General features: G+C 36.0%; 5 protein-coding genes across 10 annotated transcripts; 4 read left to right on the forward strand and 1 right to left on the reverse strand.

Moving 5' to 3' along the window:
• Nucleotides 1-196: 196 nt before the first annotated feature.
• Nucleotides 197-2,031, forward strand: LOC139775149 (microtubule nucleation factor SSNA1). The gene is made up of 3 exons (XM_071710938.1): nucleotides 197-402; nucleotides 764-963; nucleotides 1,060-2,031. The coding sequence occupies exons 1-3, from the start codon at nucleotides 321-323 to the stop codon at nucleotides 1,150-1,152; spliced, it is 375 nt and encodes a 124-aa protein (XP_071567039.1). The 5' UTR covers nucleotides 197-320; the 3' UTR covers nucleotides 1,153-2,031.
• Nucleotides 1,200-3,726, reverse strand: Brn (beta-1,3-galactosyltransferase brn). The gene is made up of 2 exons (XM_071710917.1): nucleotides 3,587-3,726; nucleotides 1,200-3,333 (listed from the first exon to the last, which is right to left on the reverse strand). Exon 2 carries the CDS (start codon nucleotides 3,271-3,273, stop codon nucleotides 1,891-1,893), a length of 1,383 nt encoding a protein of 460 aa, XP_071567018.1. The 5' UTR covers nucleotides 3,274-3,333; nucleotides 3,587-3,726; the 3' UTR covers nucleotides 1,200-1,890.
• A 3,953-nt stretch (nucleotides 3,727-7,679) lies between these two features.
• On the forward strand, nucleotides 7,680-10,558 carry LOC139775142 (probable G-protein coupled receptor B0563.6). 5 transcript variants are annotated; one of them, XM_071710919.1, is made up of 6 exons: nucleotides 7,680-7,899; nucleotides 8,114-8,405; nucleotides 8,759-9,000; nucleotides 9,294-9,595; nucleotides 9,718-9,952; nucleotides 10,091-10,558. In XM_071710919.1, exons 2-6 carry the CDS (start codon nucleotides 8,114-8,116, stop codon nucleotides 10,298-10,300), a joined length of 1,281 nt encoding a protein of 426 aa, XP_071567020.1. In that variant the 5' UTR covers nucleotides 7,680-7,899; the 3' UTR covers nucleotides 10,301-10,558. The 5 variants fall into 5 exon arrangements, with proteins under 5 accessions (XP_071567020.1, XP_071567021.1, XP_071567019.1 ...); XM_071710920.1 differs by having other exon boundaries at nucleotides 8,140-8,405; XM_071710922.1 differs by having other exon boundaries at nucleotides 7,681-7,899; nucleotides 8,140-8,405; nucleotides 8,774-9,000.
• A 361-nt stretch (nucleotides 10,559-10,919) lies between these two features.
• Nucleotides 10,920-18,536, forward strand: Gry (trafficking protein particle complex subunit 11 gry). 2 transcript variants are annotated; one of them, XR_011718749.1, is made up of 22 exons: nucleotides 10,920-11,275; nucleotides 11,416-11,617; nucleotides 11,721-11,890; nucleotides 11,970-12,158; nucleotides 12,225-12,398; nucleotides 12,472-12,639; nucleotides 12,710-12,914; nucleotides 12,987-13,160; nucleotides 13,243-13,321; nucleotides 13,411-13,465; nucleotides 13,622-13,829; nucleotides 13,953-14,158; nucleotides 14,233-14,538; nucleotides 14,621-14,826; nucleotides 14,943-15,079; nucleotides 15,162-15,374; nucleotides 15,471-15,634; nucleotides 15,695-15,917; nucleotides 15,983-16,091; nucleotides 16,168-16,244; nucleotides 16,317-16,910; nucleotides 17,016-18,536. XR_011718749.1 is itself a non-coding variant. In XM_071710915.1 (21 exons), the coding sequence occupies exons 2-21, from the start codon at nucleotides 11,429-11,431 to the stop codon at nucleotides 16,341-16,343; spliced, it is 3,279 nt and encodes a 1,092-aa protein (XP_071567016.1). In that variant the 5' UTR covers nucleotides 10,920-11,275; nucleotides 11,416-11,428; the 3' UTR covers nucleotides 16,344-18,536. The 2 variants fall into 2 exon arrangements, 1 of the variants encoding a protein (XP_071567016.1); XM_071710915.1 differs by having other exon boundaries at nucleotides 16,317-18,536.
• LOC139775150 (uncharacterized) lies at nucleotides 17,022-18,662 on the forward strand. Its single transcript, XM_071710939.1, has 3 exons — nucleotides 17,022-17,126; nucleotides 17,237-17,354; nucleotides 18,084-18,662. The coding sequence occupies exons 1-3, from the start codon at nucleotides 17,038-17,040 to the stop codon at nucleotides 18,210-18,212; spliced, it is 336 nt and encodes a 111-aa protein (XP_071567040.1). The 5' UTR covers nucleotides 17,022-17,037; the 3' UTR covers nucleotides 18,213-18,662.
• The last annotated feature ends 1,306 nt before the right edge of the window (nucleotides 18,663-19,968 follow it).

Here is a 19,968-nt window from a genome sequence, read left to right on the forward strand (position 1 = left end):
ACGTCTATTAAAAATATTTAAAGATTTTTACATTTAGATGTATAAGAATGTCTCTTGATGTTAATTTTCTATTTTCTCTGGATTTTTATGCGTAGATCGTAACGATCGTAAGTAACTCGAGAAAAAGAAAAATCTTTTCGTACTTCTATGGCGCCCGACACGCATGCGCGAGGCGTCGCTCGCGGGAAATCGCGCGCCAAAACCGAAGTCCAACAGTCCGTTCGCCCAAAAGAGTTCCGATAACGTGTTGGTGAACATCGACCTCTCTTTCTTTTTTGACAGCCCTGACGTCATCGTCCGCGTTTAGATACACATTTTATATGAAGTTTCCCGTGAATGGAGGGTTCACGATGTCACAACACGGAGCTGCTCTGCAAACGTATAATCAGGAGCTCGTCAAATGTAAGTCCCGTTTAACCTAAAAATTATTTGTTACTTCATAAGTTTACGAGGAAGATAAGCGGAGTGGTATGACACAACAGAGAGATTAGTTTGAGTTTTTTGATTGGTCTGATTTTGGAGATTTGAAATAAAATACAAGTACAATATACGCTTGTGCTACATAACCCCGTAGCGTTAGACACCATAATTGCAAAACAAGAATTTGTCACTCAAATATCAGATCTCCAAACACTTTATACCACCATATCATGACTCGATAGCTTTAGTTCCCCTTTAACGGGATTACTTTGATCGTTTCGATGATCAGTCTCTCGTTGGATGTACCTATACCTGTACCTGAAAAAGAAACTTGTTTTCCTAGGTTTAGAAGAGATGAAGCTGAAGCGATCGGAACTTCAAGCTCAGATAGAGTCCCAGGAAGAAGAGAAGAACAACTTGCAACGTGAAATCGAAAAGATGTCGTGTAAGCTTACACAGTTGAACGACAGTTTGGCAAAAAGAATCACGGTCAGAAACGAATACGATAGAACAATTGCCGATACCGAGACAGCTTATGTGAAGGTAAAGGTATTTTTGTATTTTTGAGTATGTTTTAAATCGGATATGGTAATCTTACCGGTATCGTGCATCTCTCAAGTTATTTTTGTCTTATTGTAGATTCTAGAGAGTTCCCAATTATTGCTTAATATGATCAAAAAAGAAGCTGTCAGCCTGGATCAAACTTTAGTTAAAGCCGAACAGTATCGATAATAAGATATAAATTAGAATTCGATAAAAAATTTATGAGGGGCCAGATATCCAGAAAATGTATTTATTAAATTATCAATGGATGCATTATCACAGAGATATAGTTTATTAATTAACAAGTACAAAATTGTAAATATAGACTTTTAGAACATACGAGTTTTTTTATAGCCTCTACAAAATTTATGAACTATACAAACGCATATTTATGTTAATTATGTTATTTGACTATTTTATAGAAATAACATTAATCAGTCTATATGTGTGATTAAATAAAATTTATAACCGAACGATAATCGATTTATAAACTCGAACGAATACATATTCGGTATATAATTTATCACGAAATAATTATAAGTAGATACTATTAACAATATTGTTTTACTTAAATGTGATGCGTGAATAATATGTATAATACTAACAATTTAACTTTTTATTAAAGGGTATTATGTATATAAAGACTGATATGGGATAAAATCTATTCTAGAAAAGTTACAGAATATTTTTTACAATAAAACCCGAACGTTTTCATATAATTATTATTTTACATTGCCATATTTTATCTTCCTTCATATGTATGTACATACATGTGTATATCAATTGCATTTTAACTTCTTTAAGATATTCTTGTCAAGATATGCTATTGCGACACTTTATTTTCCACTCTTAACTGGAAACCCGTGTGGACCCATCTAAATCCATGTGATAATATATATTACGAATTTCTTGCGTTATTTTATAGATTTAAGCGTTTCCGAGAGCTTTCTGCTCGTTCCATATTTGTAAGAGTTCGTTTGGATCTTCGTATCCATGAGATGTTATGACATACTTGTAACTATATTTTGTGTAAGCTTTCTTATAAAAATGAAACTCTTCGCAATGAAACGGTACTATATCAGCTTTCTTAGCTACTAAACCTAAAAAGATGTCGTCGAATCTGAAGTGCTTAGTATAGAAACTTGTGTAGTACAAGTCCAAAAGGGCTTCCTTGGACAGGATATATGCACCGGCTGTGACATATGGCGGCCACAAATGATACGGATATTCTTTTAACGTGACGTACCATTTAGAGAACTTATGCCGATGTGGCGCAGATCGCATAAATACGAATCCAGCGAACAGTCTAATGTCATCTGGCAGCTCCAAATCGAAAAACTGTCGTTTTACTCTATTCAACGTAGTTGTATTTAGCCTGAGCAATTGTTCCTTTTCTATCTTGCGGCTTTCATTAATCTGACTATCTTGTTTCTCATACACATTTTTCTGACTATCGTTATTTGTAGATTCGTGAATAGCAAAACTATGCGTAAAAGACATTTTGATTGTTGGGTCGTACGTCGCATTTTTATTATTAAAATTAACGTCATTATAATCGATTAAATCCGACCGTTTGATTTCTCTTTTGTGCGCACTGTACACCTTTCTAGATTCCATTAAGTGAAATGGATAGTTAGCCGGGTTTCTAATAAACGTCACTACATTCTTTACCGATACGTACATATCGTCATCGACAAACATGTAGAACTTTGAATTGGTACAATACTTGACTAACCACTTGAAACTCATCATTGTTTTTATAGTATTATTATAATACGAGTCTACGAAGTCTGCCTGTACAATATCCTTGTAGATCCCTGCCTCTAGTTTTAGTTTGGCCTCCACTTCCTCGTCCTCCGGATGTCTGCCCACTACAAAAATAGTCCTCGCTGGCACATCGAAGAACCTCTTTTCAATTCCCCATGAATTACGTATAGCGGTCCTTCTATCAAAATTCTCTATAGCAGACTTGACTATGTATACAAGACGAAGCGTGTCGTCCGCATCTTCTTTACACTTTTGTGGCTGCTTCAAGATGAAAGCATATCTGTACTCGTTTATCGGCTCAATCTCGGGCTTCTCGTTGCGTCGCAGAGCACTCACGAACTCGTGTACGTTGCCTTCGTACGGATACACAAAGTTCTCATCGTACGTGATCTCAAATAAGTGCACAAACGCTCCGAAAAATTCTAGGAGCGCTATCATGCCGAAGCAAAAGAGCACGTATCCCAGTTTAACTTTTGACACGGCACGTCGACATCTTTGAAAATAAAGGCGGAATAAGTAGTGTTCGAGCAGGTAACAGCACATTTTGTCAGCCAAATTTCCGCATAATATTCCGTGTAAGTTTTCTCCCCTGAGTTCCCAACCCTGCAATAGAAAATTTTCCACGTTTAATATTTTTTATTTATAAAAACACCATCTTCACACGAGTTGATTATCAAGAAATAATGTCTTTAATTTATTGTCCCTTTCTATAATTTGAGAACACAGCAGCTATTAAAAGGCAGTACATTTTTTTCTGCAACGTGCAATAATTTAATTGGTCCGATCGTTCAATTAAATTAATTATATTATACAGAAGTCTACGCGTAGAGCTCGAATTTATTAAGTGGCAACTTACGGATTATCGACAATCATTTCTCGTTCAGATAATACAGAAGAACGTACAGATATCTTGTCATTTTAAAAATATAAATGCGAAAAGATGCAGCATGCAGCATTCCCTTTATTTTTTTTTCTTCAACGCCATCTAACCGATCCCTTTCGGGAATATTACAAGTGCATTCGGAAGTGGATCGTGGCGCCTCTGTAGGAAATGCTCCAACTAAAAGTCTGATCGTGTGCAGCGGACTTGACAAAGTCAATAATTGCGGCTTGAAAAGGGTCTTGTCACATCAAGTTTCCTGTTAGACGGAAAAAAATTCTCAGAAGATAACATTTTATGTGCTGCGATCGAGATTCAGATATTTTTCAAATTATATTTAAAATACAATTTAAAATATAGTGTGTTTGAAATATATAATTAAAATAAATAATATACGAGAACACAGAGAAAACAAAGATCATATTTATTTCATATTAATTTTTAATTATTTTATATTTAGAATATTATTGTGCGATCTTGTGCATATTTATATATTTTTTTATTATATTGTATGATTTTTGTTTATAATTTTAACTTATTATTTGTTAGATTTAATCGCAGTTACTATTTTTTCGTTTTTTTTCCCCCAAAACGCGCTGGCGAGGTTGACCCTATCGCATTCATTGTCCACATACCTGTTCGTTTGTCGTGCTTGCGAATAAACTCAGTGACTCGGAAGGATGCACAGTTTGCGTTTTATTTCGGGTTGATTGGTTACCGATTGGCAATTCGATATTGAAACACTTCCGAGTACAATTTGCAAAAAAATGAATTTATAATAATTGTATTAGCAATCTCTATATATAACGTTTTAACAATGTTAGTTATCTGCGTTCATGTCAAATGACATTTCTGTGAATTAATCTCTTGTGTAATTAATATATATTCAATCCACTTTAAGATGTCGAAAATTTCATGACAGCAGAAATTGCTTCCGGTTGAATCAATTTTTTTAATTTTCTCCACAGAAATATGGATAAGATAATTAGAGATTAAAGAGATATGAGAAATGTAACCCAGGTAGCAAGCACTCGTCATTTTGACGTCAAATGACGTCAAAAGACGTCAAAATGACAGACTTTTGACGTCAATTGACGTCAAAATGACGAGTCTTGCTACCTGAGAATGTTTATCAATATGTACAATTAAATAAGTAATGTACAATTAATTAAGTAATGTACAATTAAATAAATAAGTTGGTAATTAACTAAAGATTTTTCGATATTGAAAGTATCGTAAGTAAGCAAGTAAAAAAAAATAAGTAAACAAAACTAAAGGAAAAAATGAGCTTTATTGAGAGTCGAACGAGAGAGATTAGTTTTGTAATTAACAATTTAGTACAAAATTAGAAAATGTACATACGTTTCGGTTTTACTTTGAGCTATCTTCAGCAAAGTAGACACACACACACACACACACACACACACAAAGATAGTATAATTTTCACGAGACAATACTAGCAAAATTTTGCTAACATTCGTAGTTTGCAAAATGATTGAACTAGAAATGAAAATTGAACCTAATCGATAAAGAGAAACGAGATTAACTCACCAAAACCAGTTCAGGGAACGTGACATTGACAAATAGAATAGTAAAAACATCCAAAAATAAGATAATTCGATAATTCTTAAGTGGCGGTAGTTGATACAATTGAGACAATATGATACAATTAAAAAACGGACCTTTTAAATGACAATTGATTCGTTCTGACAAATCTTGACTCGACAGAATTAAATTACGCGAATTCGGTATCGAGTGTGCATATATGTAATATATAAATTGTTGTTGTTAGTCGCAATAGCTTATGATATCGAACACTTTGAAATTCAATGCACTTGTTGAAATTTTTTAAGATATTTTCGTTTCTGGCCAAGAAAGCCGGAGGAGCTTTAAAGACGTAGCGGTACCCTATCAAATTTATCCTTTTATATTTCGTTACATTGTTACATTGTTCATTATATATAAGGAGGTCTTTCTTCGCTTTGTAGAAGCGTTAGAAACAGCCTGTCGCGAATCGAGATTCTTGAGTCCGCTGTTACTCGAATTGCGCTCTTCCTCGCGTTATTAAGAAAACATCGTGAGTTAAAATTTTGACGGAAGTCAGAATTCTTATTGCGTCGGAACAGTCGCGCGTAGTCGCTTTGACGTATCCTTTACTGTCGCCCTTTTTCTATCTTCGGATTCCTTCATCTCCTCCTCCTTTGATCGCAAATCGATCATCCTATATAACAACAACTTTGTATCTTCTTCTCACACAGCATCGTCTTTGTAAGCTGCTTCCTCGACATTTTTATCCACGGCACTATACACAGAAAAAAAAGAAATGTTGAAAGAAGACTTACCATATACCATACTCGTATATACGCAAGAATCTATAATCTTGAAATAACATAATATATTGCGTTAAACGAAGAAAACTTGCTTGAATGAAGTCATTTATATAGTTCAACCAAGAAAAAAAAGTTGAAACGAAGAGTTGAAATCCTTATAAGAAGATTATAGATTGTTGCGTATATACGAGTGTATATAAATGTTGATTTGACATTTCTTTTTTTTTTTTTTCTGTGCACTCGCTCGTGTGTCGACGTTCGAGAAGGACCGCCTTTCCTCGTCGAAGTGGTCTTCCTCGCGCAAGAATTGCTCATTCTCTGCCGCGGCTCATTCATTTCACATCGCGAATGAATTGCGAGTCCGTTTCTTTTCCGCGCGAAAACGACGAGCTCCTTATCATGCCGAGGCGCCTCGGACTCGCCTGCCGTCGCCGGTGGGTCTTTATCGATCGACCGAGCGGAAACGCGATCGGGCGAGAGAAATGTCTCTGACAATGTTTTCCGCTCGAAGGAATCAGCGACGTCGTGGTCGTGGGGATATCCTCCTTCGGCATTGGCGACTATCCATCGATCGCGTCTCACGGATATGGGCGTTTGCTCGGCTCGGCGGCGCCTTTCGACCTCGATTCCGATAATTTGACACCGCGATTATTAATCTCCATATCGAGATTCCATCGTTCATTCATCGTCATCTCGCTGCTTGCCGTTGATATCATCGCTTCCGTCGGAGTTTCTGACGATCTTCTGAGGACTTTTCGAAAGAAAGGACTTGATTTTTCGGATTAGTCCTGTCATTTTCAAAATTTACAACTTTTTTAACTAATCGTTGAACCGTAGAGAGTATACATATCTCTTTTCTTGGAACGTATCGAGTGCCGGAAGACAATCCGTCTTAGAGATTACACGTATGTCATATTTTCCGCGGAAACAAACGACAAATTTATTGTCCGCTCGTTCATTAGCCCACGATCTTTTCATATTGTTTTGCAAATACGAATCTGATTCTCATTTAGTTTGATAAATTTATTATTCTCTTTGCGTTACCATCTAATCGCGCTGTCACAAAACCGCCGGAAACAATACCAAAATTTCAGTGCAACATCGCTTTTCGAAAGGCAGAAAACGCTAGAAAACTCGATATTTCTCTTTTCCCTTTATTTCATAATTTCCACGAATCACTTGAACATATATTTATGGCGTCGTTATCAAGTGCGATATAATCAGGATAGCTGTAAATTCACAATATTCTCTAATAAATAAACAAGTAATGGCTAAGTATGCAGTAAGACGTGAGCAGTAAACTATTGACCAACCACAATCGATTATTCTTGAATTGTAAAAATCCCATTAGTCAACAGCTTACTGCTTACGTCTTACTGCATACTGTTGCGGCTATTGTAGACGAGCCATAATAATGAAATGACCGAAAGGTGATGATAGCTTTTTAAACAAAGGAACACATTTGTAATGCAATATGATAACCCTGATTAACTGCATTTTAATCTTTCTTCATTGCATAATCTGTATTATCTCCACGGTGAAGTATTTGTCCGTAAACAACAATTAATAATAGACCCTTGTTGTTTGTTCAAGCAGCTTGACCTTAATAAAGGGTTTAAGTCTATCATTCTATTACGTGTTTAAATAAACCCCATATGCCTTGGCGTTACCTTCCCGGGGCTTGCGCAGTGTATATTTTTCCGAAGCAAGACCCATGAGGTGGATATGCCACAGGTAAACCTGTTAGAGTCTATCATGTCTTTATTGAAAGTAGATTTGCAGCTGGCTAAGAGCGAGAAGAGGAGAAACGAACGGCCAGATGTGCGTGTAAGAGAGACGCGAAACGTCATTTAGATCACTTTGTCGACAGTACAAGTTCTCTAACGACGATTTTATAAATATAAATTCGTATAATTGACAATCAACGGAACGTACAATGCTGACAGGAGTGATCGACGGGTTCGTATATCGCAGTTCCATAGTAAATCCTTCATTAGCAAACACACGTCGTCTTGTTCCTACTTTACTCTTAATTATATATTTTAACAAATGTTAGTTGAGTTAATTGAGCGGCACAAACCGTTTATTACGAAACAACCAATTTTTAACAATCACATACTTTTATCTTCGTCGGCAATAATATTTGTTACTTCTTTTCTATGACACATGCGAGATGCCCGATGAAGATGCTTTTTGCAGTACTCAGTTGTGCTGCGAGGATGACAACTTTACTGTCGGGCGCACGCCTATCGACGTTGACGACGACATTACTCGGAGCCAGGCATCGTCCTTGATATGGACCGCTTACGGCGTCGTAGTCCCGATCATATTGGCCGTCGGCGTTTTCGGCAATGCGGCGATCCTTGTCGTGCTGTCCGGCCCAATGTTTCGCGGTATCGCGTACTTGTACCTCAACGGACTCGCGCTGGCGCACATCGGCGTTATCCTGTCTTGGATAACAATCAGTTTGTACCAATTCGATATCAATTTGATCCCGACAGCGCGCACTGCGGAAGAAAACACTGCTTGATTGAAAAAGAAAAAGAAACCGACTGTTGCGTCCACGTCCAAACTAATGAATTGAATTGATTTAACAGAACGCGAGGACACTTGACTCATTCGTCAATTAATACTGTCACTCGTGCGACAATTGTATTCGATTACAATTAATTCTGTATTGACACAGTTTGTATCAGCGTGTGTAATTCTTGGTCGATTAACTTACATTCGTTTGCACAATAGCAGTCTTTTTTCTCAGTGCTCAATAGTAATCATATAAATAAGGTGTTACGACACGATTATATTTATGTAACTATAGATATACATGTTTCAGCGCCGAGATTGGGCTACGGCATGAGCAACAATTACCCATCAGCTTTCTACCATGCTCATGTTGAACTCGTTGTTCTGAACGCCTTCTCGGCCGCCAGTGTTTTTATCATGGTCTGCTTAATTGTAGATCGATACATTTTTGTATTCTTCCCGGCGCGCATTCGCACCGGAAACGTGCGCAAGAACGTCAATTCCTTCGTACTGTCTTCTTTCATTGCCGGTTTCATGGTAAGCTGTTTTACGTAAAATGACACTCTTATCTTTTATCGAACTATTTAGGCTCTCTTATGTAAAAAAAATTTGCATATCGAACGCTCTTTTACGAACAATTTTTTCTTCTAAAAAGCCGTTGGCGAATCGGCACGAATGATAAACAGCGTTGTCGCTTATTGATTTATTCGATACCGCCGGTTTTCTCGATCAACTGTTTTACATGGGCGATATTAAACGAGCGGATGCAATAGGCATATGTAATAATTAATACAACGCATTGTTAGATACACATTTTATTCTGTTTATAGATTAGTGGTCCGCTATCGGTTATGAGAATCGTTTATGCGGAGCAAGATGGATCCGGCGGTTCTTTTACATTACGCGAAAACGTGGTCGTTACGCAAAGTGCGATGTGGAGATCGTATATTTGGATAATGGAGATCATAGTGCGAATTTGCCCGTCGATCATATTTATCGTACTGAATAGTCTGGTCATTAAGAGATTTCTACAGCTGAATGTGCAAAGCCGACAATTCCACACCGTTTCAGACAAATTTCGGACCAACAACGCGCCCGATACGTCGTTATTGTCTCGCAATCGAGGATACAAGTATAATAATGTCTAATTAAAAAAAAATTGATTTTATTTTTAGTTTCTTTAAAGCAAAAAATTAGATATTATATATTTCTGGTCTCACCGGCCAGAGTGCTTACAAAAATCACTCTTTGCAGAGAGGAGCAACACTTGGCGATATTGACGACAACGATGATTCTATGCTTTTTTGTAACGGCTGTCCCGCCAAGTCTCACGCCGATACTGTATACCGATCGTCGCCCGTTGGACCTCGATTACCAAACGTTTCGAGTTTATTCGGCGATCGTCGAGCTCAGCAATTATGCCATTTATATTCTTATATATCTTGTCTGCAGTACGGAATTTCGAAGGGAGTTGCTGCGAATTCTACAAGTAAGCTCGTGGTACAATCGCGTGTTCATCGACCGTGACAATTCTACTAATTTGAAAATCCTATACAACTGCATATTTATAACTGCAGAGAATATTCGCAATTGATGAGGGTACAATTTTATTAATTTTTGCAAACAGGGAAAATGTAATGAAAATACGGGGCAGGACGTTGGTCAGCCGATAGGCGAGATCGAGGACTACAGCCGGCATGGCACTACTGTTCGACTGACACCGGAACATACCAAATTGAATTCCCCCGAGTCGCCGACCAAAGAAACAAAATTGGAGGAAGACGCGCAGCCGTCAGAGGCTACTTCTTTTATGTTAGAACACCGTGTGATCGCATAATTATACGTTTGCGCATTAGGATAAAAGGCAATCGGTTTATATTTGTTCTATGTATCATATGTATTTGTATTTGTTATATACACGGTACATTTCTGACGCGTCCGTAATGGAACTCTAGCTGTGTACAATTATAATGCAGGCTTTGAATTAATGTACAAAATCGTTTAATCGTTTCAAGTATTATATAATTCTGTATTATACCAATGTGTGTATATCAATTTCTGTATTATTATAATATATACCGCTAATTTGGATTAATTAGATTGAGGTAAATTTAAAATTCGATAGTCGCGATCCTTTCTCCTTTTGCATATCGAATCGCATTCGATAAATTTTTTCTTTGTGCCTGTGCTTTTCGCTTTTCCTCTTTTTTTTCTCTTTATTATACATTTTCGGATGCATTTGTAATGGAACTCTACGTGTGGTTAATGGCTTTGATTTAAGGTCTCAAATGATTAATCTCAATATTATAATTCTATTTTTATTTATATTTATCAATGTATATGTATTGTATAATATACAATTTAGAATATATATCGATAATTCGAATTAGATTAATTTAAATTCAAAGATTGATATCGACTAGCTCTTTTCTTTCCGTATCTCGATAAGACAACATGGACGATATGTTTCCTTCTTTTGGCTGAACTTTTTTTTTCTTCGTCTATTCTCCTTTTCTTTCTCTTTTCTTTCCTAATTATACATCTATTTTATCTTATCTTAAGTGCGGAAAGTACAACGTGGTGCAACTAAGGAACAAGTTCCACCGCGACTACGCGTCGCACTTTCCGCACACGAATTCTAACCTAACGTGCACCTTTTTCGCTGATGACAATTCATAACCTTAGATCTGAACTGTCAAAGTGCAAAATGACATACATATATTAATTACGGTGTCTAATCTGATCTAATCGCAAAATAATCTGCATATTAGTAACGTGTTATTCCATGTAGCTCGTTCGTAAGCAGATTCAGGTATTATTTGTATAAGAAACAATATTAAAAGACTAGTATACAAATAATATTAAAGAGCCGAGAGGAGAAATTTCTAAACATATAATACGCCTGAAAACTTGTGAGAGTTATCACATATTAATTGTTATTTATTCTTCTAGTAAAGGCCTCACAATGTTTGAGTTGCCGGCAGAATTGATAGCTAAGCCTTTAGCTCTGATAGGTTTGACTGGATTAGACATTGCAAATCCAGTACATCGCTCTATCTGGGATGCATTCAGCAATAATCGTAGACCAGATTGCGCAGCCGTTCAGTTTAAGCTGCTCAGTTTAGCGCACGAATTTCCTACTGTCAAACCAAAGGTATGTTTGACAGTATAATGTCTGCTGGGACACACGTGTGAAGAAAGTACTCAATCGATATTATTTGTCTGGTATTGCTACGTATTGTCTTTATACATTTCAGCGTAGCTCGTACGAATGGTACATACCCAAAGGAATTTTAAAACGGAACTGGATGAACAAGTATCTCAATGACATTCCTTCTGTAGTGGTTGTGTTCTATGATTTAGATTGGAATGATCCTCTATGGAATGAGAAAAAGATGGAATGTGCTTCCAGAGTCCAATCTTTAAGGTAACATTTTATAATCTGTTTAGGGTGTAATTTATTATATTTTTGATGTGTTAGACCGAGCAATATGATGTTTTTTTAGAGCTGCCCTTGATGGGAGAAGTACGAAAATAGCTGTAGTATTGATACAACATGCCGTTCAACCGCTTCCCGGTGCCGAGGACGTAGTCGCAACTGAGCGTGCAACAGCGCTGTGTGGTGCTTGTGATTTAACAGCAAAGCTTTTATATATTCTGCCACACGCTGATCACTTATTGGGATATATATCTAGGTTTTTAATTTGATTATTTTTCATTTCTGTATATTTGAAGGAAATAACAAATCTTGTTTATTACAGACTAGAGACGGCGTTCTACGATTTGGCGCAAAACTTTTATCATCACGAATATCGGAATGTCAAAACTCATCGCGATCAACTCACTAAGAATGTTCATCAGTACTTATTCGTTCGTCATCAATTTAAAATGGCATTCTTGAACGAACTCAAGCAAGAACTGCATCTTGCTCAAAAGTAAAATTAAAAATATGAACAACCGTGTATCGCAATTTATATATACATATATGTACATATAAATGTTTTGCAGGCATTATATGCAAGCTTACCACAATCTTCTAGAAACAAGAATGACAGATGCGAACGCAGTAGAAATAAAAACTATTGCTGGCTTTATAAATTACAAGTTATGCAGAATAATGTTTAGTTTAAATCTTCCAAAAGATGCTATTTCTCAGTTTAGACTTCACACAGAAAGGTATTAATATATTTATTACAATAATTAATAAAATTTTTTATTTTTAACAATAATGACCGTTTATTTTTAGATTTAAACTAAAAACTGGTCCAAAGGAACTTATGTTTGAACATCATGCTTGGATGAGTAGCCAGTTCTCTACATTTGCAGAATTATTTGATGAGGCTATTCGTCAAGGATTACCTGCTGTTCAAACGCAACATCCGGGATATTATTTCCAATTAGCTGCCAATCACGCAAGTTTACGACAATCTGCGTGTAAAGAACTCTGTCAGGTACAAATGTTGTTTTTTTAACAAATACATCATGCTTTCTGTTATAATACTTAAGTTTCAATACTATTTTAGCATATAAATAGCTATCCAGATCCAGATCCATTACTAGGTGAAGAGAAACTCGAATTTTATGGACAACGGCCATGGCGACCTGGGAAATTAAGTGCAGAACCGGCAGACACTGCTAGAGAGGCCATCGGCATACAAGCTTTACAATACAGGGAGAAGACTGCAGTTAATCATTCTGTAAGATAATTATTTATATATCTATGCTTTTAAGTAACGTGTGATAAATGAATCGTTGTAAAACATTTGCATTCCTTTTCAGATAATAATTATCGGTTTACTAGGAAATGCGATATCACAATTCAAAGTGTACCGTTGTCCGAGAATGCGGCGATTATTAGGTACAATATGTCTTTGAAAATTTAGAGATAAAAATTACTTGTAATATTACTCATAAAATACGTACATTTTCTTTTCTTTTTTTTTACAGTCGTGCAAATGGCAGAAGAATACTTCAATGCTCGGGATTATGGCAAAGTTCTTACGTAAGTTAATTGAATGTTTTCTCTGTACTTATAATGAGAGCCTTTAGCAAATAAAACTTTGTCGGCATTTAGGCGGCAAAGTTATCGATTCTTTCGTTATTTCCTTTAGACTATCCTCGTGCGTTAATATAGAAATCGTAAAATTTGATTGATCAGATTATTGATGCACATGTTGTGGGAATATCATGGAGAACGATGGCCGGTCTTACTCACAGATATCTTAAAGAATGCGTTGCGAGCCGCGTATTTGTCGACCAGTATTCAAGACTATCTTACTCTGGCCTTTGAAGCTTTAGGACCTTCAACTACATTCTCAGTGGAACGACAAGCTGTTATTTATAACAATATCATGAATATACTACAGGTCAGTTCGATGAAGCATTTATGTTTCGCTACTGGCTATATAATAATCATTGTATAAGTAAATGAGAGTTTACTTTATTTGGTATGAAAATTAACAAAAAAATGACTTAACATTTGGTAACAGAAGAAACCACCGAATCCAGAGCCAGATCTGCCAGACGATATTAAGCATCTTGCCATGGAGAAATGGATGCTGGAACTAAATCGTTCGGAGCCAAATATTTTTACAATTGATGACAATAACATGACATCATTTGTTGATCTTAAAGCAAGGTTCTTGCAACAAACATATGCAGTGAATACAATGATAACAGTGGAAGTTGTCGTAAGGTATTTAAATATGTCTTAATACGTAGAAATATAGCTTTAAAAATTACTGGAAGTCATTTTATCTTTAACTGCAGGAATTCTTACTGTGGTATCATTGAATTGTCTAATGCGTCAATAACAGTCAGTGGACCAGGTTACAATGCTGACATTCCAATTGGTGAGGCTCAACAATCAGATCTTATTTTTCAAGCAAAGGAAACGAAAAAGTTCTACTTCAACTTTAAAGCGCCTCATCAAAATGATGGCGTAGAAATTCGTATTAGCACAGTTTCCTTACAAATGGGTGATAGCGCGCATTGTTGTATCATATTGAGATTCTCAGCTATGGGTAGAGAAACGAATTTGTTGGATCGTTTGTATCCTGAGATACAACAACTTCGGTATGTTTATAGAAGCTTAATATCTATTCTTGGTATTCAATAGTCATTTGAGAAGAACTAATATAATTTTTATTTGCATCAGTGGAGGCGAGTTTGAGGCAATAAGACCGTTAATTCACACGGAGATCAAACAGGAAGAATCAAGTTTAAGTTTAGACGCAAAATCCAATAATCCTGCGCTTTTAGGCGAATGGCTACCTATCACGATATCCTTGTCAGTTAATGAGAATGTTAATGCAATCTGTTTATATGTAATACTTGTATCAGATGGTAGCAACGAGCAATCGAGTATGTTTTCACGCTTTCGTAGTATTTTATTTTTTTTGGAAATAATTTTTTTCTATCTAATCTTGTAATACTATTCTCTGTTTCTATCAACTAAGCTATTTTACAATGTATTTCAGCTGAATTAAGCATTAATATGCTTAGTAAAGAGTCAAAAGTATCTATTCTTGTTGGTGATATGGTAAGAGGTGCCTCAGCCAAACATATTGTGCATATTAGAGCACATAAAGTAGGCGATAGAAATATTATAATAAAGGTACTTATAAATAATTATCTCCAAAAATTAATATATCAACTCATTATAACACGTATTATCATTTACCATGATTATGTAACAGGCCGACTATACTAGACCCGAGCAAATTAGGGGAAGTAAAGAATTAACATATTCGTTGATGGTTAAGAAACCATTCGAGGTTGCAACACAGTTTTACACTACACTGTTCGAACCACTGACAAAAGGTTTTGTTAACGAATCTTTTATCATTATGCCTCACATTACATGTGTTTCCCCATGGCCTATAAACATTCTAAGTACATCTGTAGAACTGGTAAGTCTCCACAGAATACATGTATATAATTCAATCATTTTATAAGTTTGTGTTTGGGAAATTAGAACGTTGTGATAAATTCAAATTTGTAATTAGGCAGATTCCATTCAAAGAGAGGACACTCTCGACAACCAGGAGTCCATTTTGGCGGGTGTGAAACTCTGTGATGGTGAAACAGGGACTGACGCCTATTGTTTGATCCCAAAGATAGGTGGCGAGCAACCAATTAGTATTGGAGTATATACTATCAAGTGGAAAAGGTAAAAGTAACTTTAAGTTAAGATTTATAATACAGTCTGTAATCTCCGTTATTTTTATAGAGCAAATGACGAAACCGCATTGGAAACTAGTAGTAGCGTAACGCTAGCTCCTTTATGGGTCGAAGACGCGGTGATCGGATTGGAAGCCAAAATGCCAGCCCACGGATGGGTGCGAACGCCATTCTGTATATCGTATTTTATAAAAAACCATTCCGATTACCTCGTCACTTTGCGCTTAGCTATGGAAGGCAGTGATGCCTTCATGTTTGCTGGACAAAAACAAGTATGTGATGCACGCTTGTATTACACATGGTGTTACGCAATGACCTTATTGAGCATTTTTTTCAGGTTGATATTTACATACTACCTAGAAATGTTCGAAGGGTTGATTGGATTTTACGCCCGCTGGTCGCCGGTTTTGTTGCTCTTCCAACATTATCGCTAACTGTACCTGCAGGTAATAATATCTCCTGTATAGAACAATTTAAATATTTTATATTTGCATTTATTTGATACACAACTATAATGTACAGATGAGGAACACAAGTTGGGTAAAGGACGACTATCAGAGATGATTGAACGTTCATTACCAAGTCATATATATATACTGGTAAGAATAAAAGTCACATATCAATAAAAATGCTTTAATAACGCTATATTGTAATGTATTATATTTTTGCAGCCGAAATCGCAGTCTTTAGGAGAATAAATAAATTCGACATTGGGATCTTCTTTCTAAGAAAAAAAATATATCTTCCCTTAATCAAATTGTATTATAATATTATAATATACATTTTGCACAGACAATTAAATAAGCTAATATGTGTATCATATTTATATATATTAGAGTTATGGATATATAAATTTTTCTTGGATATAATTTATTTAAAGTATTTTATTATTGTAGTTTTAATTAAATTTAATTAAATATATATTATAAGATTACAATATTGTAAATTTTTAACATATACTCGTTAAATGTTAAGGGTCGATTCAGACACAGCCGTGCCGTACCCGTACCGTATCACGGACAGAAACATTAGACAAGGCTGGAGACACATTAGACAAGGATGGAGACAATAGGAATCCTTGTCTAATGTTTCTGTCCGTGATACGGTACGGGTACGGCACGGCTGTGTCTGAATCGACCTTAAATGAACATCACACTGCTATAGTGCCATAGTTCATACATAAATATCGATTGTTTTTAGAGTACGAGGAACATTACGTTAAGCGTTACCATGGAAACCATGCAATCTACAGTACACTAGTGAACGTACGATTGTTTTCCTTTTCTGCTTCTTTATTATAGAATAATCTTGGTCAATAATTGTAAAAACATTAATTGTGAATGAATATTGATAATTATACTCGCGTATAGTAGACCACAACGGTTCCACGAAATGGCGAGGAGCGGCGGTATTGATATTGGAAGTGTTTTTGACGAATATCTGCAAAAAGAACAGCAATTCGAACAAGAAATAGAAGAACGGTATTTACGCTGAAATTGAATATCTGTTAATATTGTTATAAGTATTCGTGCATGTACATATAACTTTTCCTGATCAACGAAAATCGCGTTATCTCTATTTTATTTTGCAGCAACAAATTACGTCGCGAGATTCGCAATGGGAATATTTCCAAAGTTTCTGACTCGTCGCCAACGAATTTGCCTTTAAATTTAGAAAAATCTCGTATTCGTAATCAGGCTCTTCTGAAGGTTTGCTATAACATACTTTTTACACAAAAAAAATATGAAAAATGTTATTTAAAGCAAAAATCAGTGTTTGTAGAATGTAGAAGATATATGCAAACTATGTTGAACATATTTTATTTTGAAGTAATTTTACTGATAAGTCCACAGTGTTATTTATATTAGATATCTATCGTTTTGTTATATTTTTCGCAATTGGAAATTTATGATAAAGGCACTTTGAATGGTTTCGATGGCTCTATTCAGATTCAGAATAGAATTTTAGTTACAATTTTATGTAACTATAGAATTCTATTCTAATTTTATGTATTATTGTGATACTGTAATACATAAAATAGTATTACTGTAATATATATTACTGTAATACTGTAAAAAAACATAGAGATTAATACAAAAAATATAGAGAGAAATCAGAATACACACATTAAAATACATAGTGTATATAAAATTATAAATACATTCTATTTTTTGAAATCAGACATTAATTATGGATATTATCTAAAATGGGCTTAATTTAATATTTTTAACTATAAACTATTAAAATTTTTAAATTGAAAGGAGTAATATTTTTTTGCAAGGTATGATGAAATGTTTGTAAAACTATATGTATGTACTGCGCGATATGTGTGTGTGTGTGTGTGTGTGTGTATCCATACATTCTTATATATAAGGTATTATATATCGAATAATAGAACTTGTATGAAATTGGGAACTTACATATTATTTTTACGGCAGGATTTGGAGATGTCTAGAGCACGTCTGAGAACTTACGCTTCTTACACGCCTACCGATGCGGAATTGCAGCAGATTTCGTTGGCCTATCGAAGTCGTCTTTCCAGAAATATGCAAGACGCGGAATCATGACAAGCTTATTTCGGCGTAATCGATTACTCGTCATGTGATCTTTTCAACCTGATAACTCGAGCCGAACGAACAAACTTACAAATGAAAAGTTTGTTGATCGTTGGGATCGATGGATCGGGTTGATTGGCGCGTGGTCTATTTTATGACGTGGCTGCTTCTTCGCGTGTCGAACGACGTGAGAACTGATCCGTAAAATGTGCGAAACACGAGCACAATATTTTTGCGCGCTTCCCTGCCGCGTACGGTTGTCACAATCGGATTCGAGTTATTGCAAACAACGGCTATCATTTTTGTTAAGTATAAAATAAAGGAAATTGTCGAACAGACTGTTATATCTTACACAAATCTATATTATCGTCGCTCATAAAATAATTATCACCACACACGTTAACATATATATTACATTGTAACTCGAACAGCGACAACGTATAATATATTGCAAAACGGATATATGCTCGCGGTTGACTTCTTACTTTCCAGCGAAATACGAGCCGTAGACTGAAATCTAACAAAGCTAATTTCCATTCTAATCTATCCGTTCAAAGGTCTCAAGAGGCTTAATTATAAAGGCAAAGACGTTGCCTTTTGAGGACAATCGCGTAGCGAGTGTTGGAACTTACCATGCGATAGACCGATGGCTCTTTTTATTCGGCGCCGTCCAGGAGCTTCCTCGAGGAATTGTGCGCGGAAGGATGCGTATAAGGAGGATGCGTGGACAAGTGGCGAACGGTGTTCACCTGCGCGCTCACGCGTGCCATATTCATATTTATTTTCTATGTGCAATGGCATTATCATCGCCGATAATTACCGGCGTGCACAACGTGCATACACGATAGGACGGCCACGTATCCAGAAATTGCCCGATAAGAAGGCTTCGGGGCCAATAATTCGCTGGGAGAACTCCGCGTTTATTTCAAGCTGCCTTTTTTTTTTACACACGACTCGCAAACGCGAATCCCGACGTTTCGCGGACTATTTTTTATTTCGCAGGCGTGACTTCTCGACGTTGAATTCGCCGGCAGAGATTAGATTTACAATTTTATCGTCGGCCTCGTCACACGAAATGGTTCTTCGTACTTCGCAAAATGCGCAATTTATGCAAATTATCGTAGAAGTCGCGCGTCCTTGCCCGTAACTTCACTTACCTTTCGCGCCTTCGGAAAAATACTTGAAAGAGACTAATTGTTAATTGTGAGCAACGCGCAAACGTTCTGTACACGTCGCAAGAAAATCTAGAAGGACTGGAAGGCACACGAAATTAAACGTGACGAATGCGTTTTCGGGAGTATAATTTTGTATATTTATACGTGGCGTACAACCGTAGCAGCTGAGTAAACGGAATAATGCTGTGACTTCTTACTTTGACCATTGTGATGCCCGCAAACATCTGTATCAACAGCCTCATTATCTCGAGGATACCATTCCTTTCGCAATTTGGTCAGAGATCCCGCGCTACACCTCTCACGAATGTATTCATAAATTAACGTTTTAATTAATTTGAATTAATTAATTTTTTTCTCGAAATCAAGATAAAATAAAGATTAGCTCGTTCTCAGGAATATCTCAATCAAAACAAAAAATGTAGATAAAAAGATCTAAATAATCTAAATAAATCGAAAAATCTAAACCTAAATATGTATACAGTATTCGATTGAAAAGGACTTGAATATAGATTGAAATTAATTCCACCCGCTTCTTGATTGTGAATATAACGAGTACACTTATGTATTACACTTGAAACATTATATCACACGAA

Source organism: Temnothorax nylanderi, unplaced genomic scaffold, assembly GCF_030848795.1.
Source record: "Temnothorax nylanderi isolate EJ_2023f unplaced genomic scaffold, tnyl_v1.0 TNYL_tig0093_pilon, whole genome shotgun sequence".
Classification (NCBI taxonomy): Eukaryota; Metazoa; Arthropoda; class Insecta; order Hymenoptera; family Formicidae; genus Temnothorax; species Temnothorax nylanderi.